The sequence below is a fragment of the Excalfactoria chinensis genome, chromosome 5, assembly GCF_039878825.1.
Source record: "Excalfactoria chinensis isolate bCotChi1 chromosome 5, bCotChi1.hap2, whole genome shotgun sequence".
In the NCBI taxonomy this organism is placed as follows: Eukaryota; Metazoa; Chordata; class Aves; order Galliformes; family Phasianidae; genus Excalfactoria; species Excalfactoria chinensis.
Genome location: NC_092829.1, coordinates 9,982,548 through 9,988,846, shown reverse-complemented (window position 1 = coordinate 9,988,846; position 6,299 = coordinate 9,982,548). Strand labels below are relative to the sequence as shown.

General features: G+C 44.6%; 1 protein-coding gene across 2 annotated transcripts in view; it reads left to right on the top strand.

Moving 5' to 3' along the window:
* The first annotated feature begins 2,887 nt into the window (after nt 1-2,887).
* The window catches only part of PPP2R5C (protein phosphatase 2 regulatory subunit B'gamma), a 69,331-nt gene continuing 65,919 nt past the window's right edge, over nt 2,888-6,299 (top strand). For both annotated transcript variants that reach the window (XM_072337208.1, XM_072337207.1), the window contains exons 1-2: nt 2,888-3,033; nt 4,477-4,542. In XM_072337208.1, the coding sequence (XP_072193309.1) occupies nt 3,007-3,033; nt 4,477-4,542 (93 nt within the window). In that variant the 5' untranslated portion in view covers nt 2,888-3,006. The remainder of the gene's footprint in view (nt 3,034-4,476; nt 4,543-6,299) is intronic.

The window sequence follows — 6,299 nt, the reverse complement described above, 5'->3', positions numbered from 1 at the left end:
AAAGAAGTATTTTGAGAAACAGTCTGTCAGTGTTTGACAATTACATGTAATTATGACAGTTCACTGGCTTCTCAAACCTTGTCCACAAGTGTGGTTGCATAGTTTCAGCTGAGCCAAATTAACAGCTCGCTGGCAGAAGGTCTCACTGTCTCCTGTCCTCCCTGCTTGGTTAGTTTCCTGCCATTTTAGCAAGCTGAATTGGCATACACCCAGTTAAACAAGAGACGGCGCATGGAAAGCAGTCACATTATACATCTGGGAATGCAAGGTGTTGTCCCAGTCACAGTGATTGTGATCTGTTCGGTAAACTCACGACAGAACACAAATGCTTACCCTTTAAAAAGGGATTTAAAAATAAAGAAGAAACTTAGAAAGAATATCCAGCACAATTGGAAAGGATTAGCCATGTAAATATTGCCCCTTTGTTGGCGTGCTGGATACACGGCCCAATTTCAAGTTATAAAATATTATGCAGCTGTTTTATACAATAAATTATTCTGTGTTTCAGCTTTTGCATGTTTAAACAATTCTGTCAATACAGTAAAAATAAAAAATAAATAAAAATTGATAGCCCTGCTGCATGCATTAGCTTTTACTGGTTTAATTACAGAAATAGCCTAATCAGTCTGAGACTGTTCTCATTTCTGAAAACATCTAGTTTGCAGGAAGCATGTTCAGAAGTTAATACAAACATTCATAAAGTCATTTTCCACACTCGTATCACATCACTTTCTTTATATGTTTAATACCATTCAGTAACAGAATGAGGCCTACAGTGATGTAACACCATAGTAAAAACAAGATTGAATCTCAGTACTGCATGAAAATGTACGTCACTTCTCTTACTTTCAGATTTTACGAAGACACTACAGCACACAGATGGAACTATTCCTCTTGTAAACCACCTCCACCCACTGATTATTTCATACAATACAGTCAGCTTTGAAAAATACAATTGCTTTCTGTTCCTGGTGAATGAGACTCTTTCCCCAGCAAGTGAGGTGAGGGGGAGTCAAGTTTTCATAAGAGTTTCTACATCTGTGGTCACAAAGAAAACCTCCCAAATATTAACTGAGTCAGTGCCATCTCTTGAAGCTGTATTCAGCCTGATGTATCAATTCAAGGTCTTCCCAACTGACAGCAAAATAAGCAGCCAATTTTTGCTACTGCTATTCACGAGTAGGTGGGTAATGATACTGACAGAGTTTTTCCATTATTTGGAAAAACTATGAGCACTAGCAAGCACAAAGGAGGCCAAGAGCCAATGAGAAACTCATTAAGCTGCTTAAACCGATCTAAATCTAGGCTGTTGAGGTCACATCCCGCCCCCGCCACATATTTCCACCCCCTTCCCCCCTTCCTTCGGCCAGCGCTGGTGTTTACAGAAACAGGTGGTGATGTGCTGGTTCAAGGGAAGAAAAAAATAACCAACCTACCACACCATGGCATTTTAGTATATTGGTCTGGTTTAACGGGCTGCACAGTACTTTGCATCTGTGCAAGGGAATGAGGCAGGAACACCACAGCTGGAAATTAAGATTAGTTTAAGCTTCTATGAAACTGGAACTGAACAAACCACTGGAATCTTTGGAGTTTAGCCTCAGCCATACAAACTCCTCCATACATTGATCAACTTCCAAATTGCAGATGGAGGTAGATTTGTTTCCCTTACTGTGTTCAAAATCTATGTTCTCCTCTTATATTTACTTACTATTTAATAGTAGTAACTCATTTGTGACTGGTTCTTAGCAGTGATAAAGGCACCTCAATTCTAAACCCTCGACCAGACAAGATTAAGAAAAGGATAAGAGGCAGACATAATTTGTTTCCTACCACTTATGAAGCAGAGAAGGAAGGGAACTGAAGCATGAGGACGCAGCTCTCCCTTGTCAGTAGAATTCTTCCCAGTGCCTGAAGAGTTTTTTCTCCTTAGCAGAAGAAGCAATGTGGTCACATACAAAGTGTATATAAAAGGATCGATGATCCTTCTTGATCCCTTCCAACTTAGGCCAGTTGATAGATGGCCTTGGCTAGTTCTGGCTTCGATACTCATGGGCTGAGTAAGAAAGGAGATGGATTTCTCATTTTTGCTGCTGTTTGTAAGGTTGCAGTTTTTCAATCCTTTAGCAGCACAGCACAGTTAACACTTACTAGGCACATCCAATATAAATTTTAAGCTTTTCATGTCTTGGTGTTATTATGAGGATTAATAACCATTGTGCTCTTCCTTTAGCTGGTAATTTGGGGCTTAGTGAGGCCACGTGGTTAACTACAATTTGTAACAACTTTCCTCTGAAGTTGTTCTGATTTTTCCATCCCAGCTTTTGAGAGATTGAAGAGTGACTTTTGGAAAGGTATCTTTGGTACAGGTGGGCATCACTAAGAAAACACACACGTACCTCAGCACAAAAACAAAGAAGGGACAAAGTCTAATGCAACACAGGCTGTGTACTGTAAGCATACAGGGAAGTCCTTAAACTGACAACTACAGTGAGCTCGTATGAAGAGCCAGCATGCTTCAGATGTGTAAACTTCTTGAGAAGTATTTATTTCCTTCTTGCACGCTGGCTTCTCCCCCACTGAGCACCTCTGGGCTATCTCTCAGTAAAGGGGCGAGCTCTGAAGGGCCACAACGAGCCACAGGCTGAAGCGTAGCCTTCCCTCAGAGGATCGGCGGGAACGGCAGACGAAGCGCTCAGGCCCCACGGGCTCGCCCAAGGCCGCAGCCCAGACAAGCGCCGCTCCGCACCGCGACAGGAGGCGGGAGGCCACCGCACGCCCCGCCTACCAGGTGACGCTACGGAGCAGCCGCTCACGTGACGTAGGCAGCCAATGGGCGGGCGGTTACCCTCGCTCCGCGGGCGGCGGAGGAGGAAGGGGGCGGGCGGAAGGCTGAGGCTGCCGCCGCCGCCGGAGCCGGGGGGGAGCGGCAGCGCGAGGCGGGCGCAGCGCCGAGCGGGGCCGCCGGGGGTTGCGCGTGTCCGGACCGCGGCGCCCGGAGGGGCCATGCCGAATAAAAACAAGAAGGAGAAAGTAAGGCGGGGAGAGGTGAAGGGGGGAGGTCGGGCCCCGCGGGGAGGTTGTGGGAGTGTAGAGGCCCCGCGGGGTGGAGCGGTGCGGGGCGGGGTGAGAGGCGGCGGGGAGCTCCGTGCAACCGGGGGGCGCTCGGCTCTCGTGCACCCCGCCGTGCGCGGCCGCCCCGCCTGCCTCCGGGTACTGGGGAGGGGGCGGTCCCCCCGTGGGGCCTAGCCCGGGGGTGCTGCGGCGGCAGGGGGGGGTCCTGGCCTCGCCTCACCTCGCCCCGGGGGTCCCGGTGTGCGGGGCTTGGGGCCGGCAGTGGGGAGGGGAGAGGCCGCGGGTTTGGTGTGCGGGGGAGTGCGGAGGGAGGGGATGGAAGCGTGCGCTGAGTGGAGCTTGGCGGAAGAGTGAGCGGGGAGAGGTGGCGGAGGGGGGGGGGCCGTCCCGGGCCATCTGTGAGCTGAATTTGTGCCTGGGGGAATCGCTGCGAGCGTTCAGCGGGGCCTTCCCGTCCCCTCTACCTGACAATAGACTGAGGTGGATGTGGCTTCGCCCCGGTGTCCGGGAACAGTTGTTTTGTCAGCCGTAGAGGGGGTTACTGCAAGTGGAAGTATCAGAAAAGTTGTAAATCCAACGTAAAGTGAACTGGTTTGCTCTGTTTGTGATAGGTAATTAGCCATTATGGGAACGAGGGGACAGCAGGAACAGTGATGAATATAGAGCCTGCCTCATCCAGCTGCTGTCCCGCTGAACCCTTTTTGTTTGCCTTCTGCCTTGTTTTTAGCGTTCTGCTAATGTCTTAAAGTAAGATGGGTGTTGTGACTTGTGTTACTTTTGGTTTTTAACTTTCTTTCTCCGATATCCTTGCCACTGGTCATACCGAACCCACTCAAACTTTGCTTTTCTTTTTTGTGAGCAAGTCTCACAAAGAGTCTGTGGGTTAAAACTGTGGGTACAGTGCAGGGAGTGGAGAATCTGAGAGGTGGGCCTGCTTTAGTACTGCTTTAATACTACATGGATTCGTAGTGCATAGATCATCTAGAACAGACACCATAGTGAAGTGTAGAACCTGTATTCCAATAATTTCATTTTCAAGGCAGAACTAAGTGTGAATAGTCCTGAGGCTAAAACCCAAAGACAGCAAGGTGAAATTCTTAGACATGATTCTACTCAATTGCATTCTTTGTCCATTCTAAGTTATATAATAAAAGCCAATATCTGAATACCTTATTGGTGAACTTTGAGGCATAAATATAACTCTAAATCCTTTCTGAAGATAAAGAATCACTTTAAAACAACTTTGTAGGGAATAATAGTTCAGTATTAAGGTATTCCAGTAAAAGAATATCCTTTCTAGTCCTATCAAATTGTAATACTCCTAGTTGAATAAAGACCCAAATGCCTCAACTCTAAAGTCTACCTCAGGTAACTGAGACTGATTTTTTTTTTTTTTTTCAGGAACCTGCAAAATCGGGCAAAAGTGGAAAAAGTGGCAAAGATGGACAAGAAAACCAAGAACATGATGTAAGTATTACTGAAGAATGGAGTCTTTCCAGGCAAATTTCTGAAGACTTCTTCAGAACATTTGGAATTTTTCTAGATGGTTCTAATTTTGTTGTGATGGGTGACTGGGAAAAGTGGTTCTGGAACTACTGACCTGGTGTTTGATAAAAAGTGCTCTAAGATTCAAGAGAAGATGCTTTTGAGGAAGTTAATTTTATGTAGGCTAAGAGACTGCGTCCTTGCTATGGTCTTAATCGCTCATCTGTTTCCTCTTTGGTTGCGAGGAGTAAGTCTGTCTTATTTTCTAGTCTTGTTGTGAGGTTTGGGACTTGTCTTCTAGCAGCTCATCGTGGTTTTTATCATTCTCTGTAATTTCTGGAGTTCTTTTCTCAAAAATTCTTGCTATTACTGTGTCAGTTGTCAGTTACCTGTTATGTTGTCAGGAGACCTTAGACTTCATCGAAGGCTGCCAGGTTGTGGATTTTGTTTTGTATCTAATTTCTGCGTGTAGGTATGCTTTGGAATATTGCTTTATTTCTGGTTGATTTTTCAGTTGTTGCTGCAGTGTTTTTTCTTTCTGCATCCTGTTTGTTTTGTCCACCAGTGAGGTGCAATCATTTGAAAGGACTCAGTTAACTTATTACATGCTCCCATTCTCTCACATTAATCTGAAAACCCAGAATTATTTGATTTGCTTCATTTGGAAATCCAGTGTTTATTTACTTCACAGTGTTAATACCAGCCTGAGCATAAAACTCTGTGCTGAGAAGTTTATGTATATTTCATCCTCTAAACTGCATGTCCTGATGCTCATCCAGCTTTACCACTTTTTCCATCCCCCACATGATTACTGGTGATGGGGGGAAGGGAAGGGGCAGGGAAGGGAGGGAAGTGTTTGTCTTGCAGAAGTCTGTTCCTTCTGATGCAACTCAAATGAGTTTTCATTTACTGTGCAGAAAGATATATGCTACTGACACCAGATGATAAAATCATTAAAACTTGAGAAAATAATTTTTTTTTGCAAGTTCAGTTAAAAGAATGATTGAATTTCTGTGGAAAGAGCTAATATATCTTGGCTGCTAGGGGAGAATGAGATCAGGACAGTAGCAGGATGTAAGTGTTCATAACACTGCAAATGAACATGATGTGTTCTGTAGTTATGGTATATTGCTATGGCATTTAAAAACAAAAAAGCGTATTACTTCTTGACTGTAATCTTGGTTCTTGTGCAATTGTAAAGATTGTGGTTACTGGTACCTTTGCTGTATATGAGTCGATGACTCATTTTCTCATGTTTCTGAATGATGTGCTGCTGAGACCAGAACTGCTGTTCTTGGTTCCTCAAGGATGGCATGTTAAGCTGCCACAGGGATCTAGTGGTGTGATTTAAATGTTAACTGAAAATGCCTATCTAGATTCCTTTCTTTCTATATTTACACATAAAGCTTTTGCTTATTTTGAATATTAAAAAAGAAAGAGATGAAACTCATCAGGAGAATATGATGGTGCATTTTTCTCTTTCAGTTGGCCTTCCCAATGTGAAAGTACAGTTTGCTTAAGTCTGTGGTGATGCTTTGTTATTGTGTGAGTTGGGGGCAGAGTGGGAAAGGGACCTGTATACTGCTGAGAACGTGACTGGTACATATACTGTGATTGTCATTCCCAGTGGACAATGTTTATCCTCCAGACAGTTTTGAGCACCTCAATGCCTCACTCATTAACTTAATTAATAGAATAATTGCACACAAGTAGCAATATGGAGTTTGCATTCTAAAGTA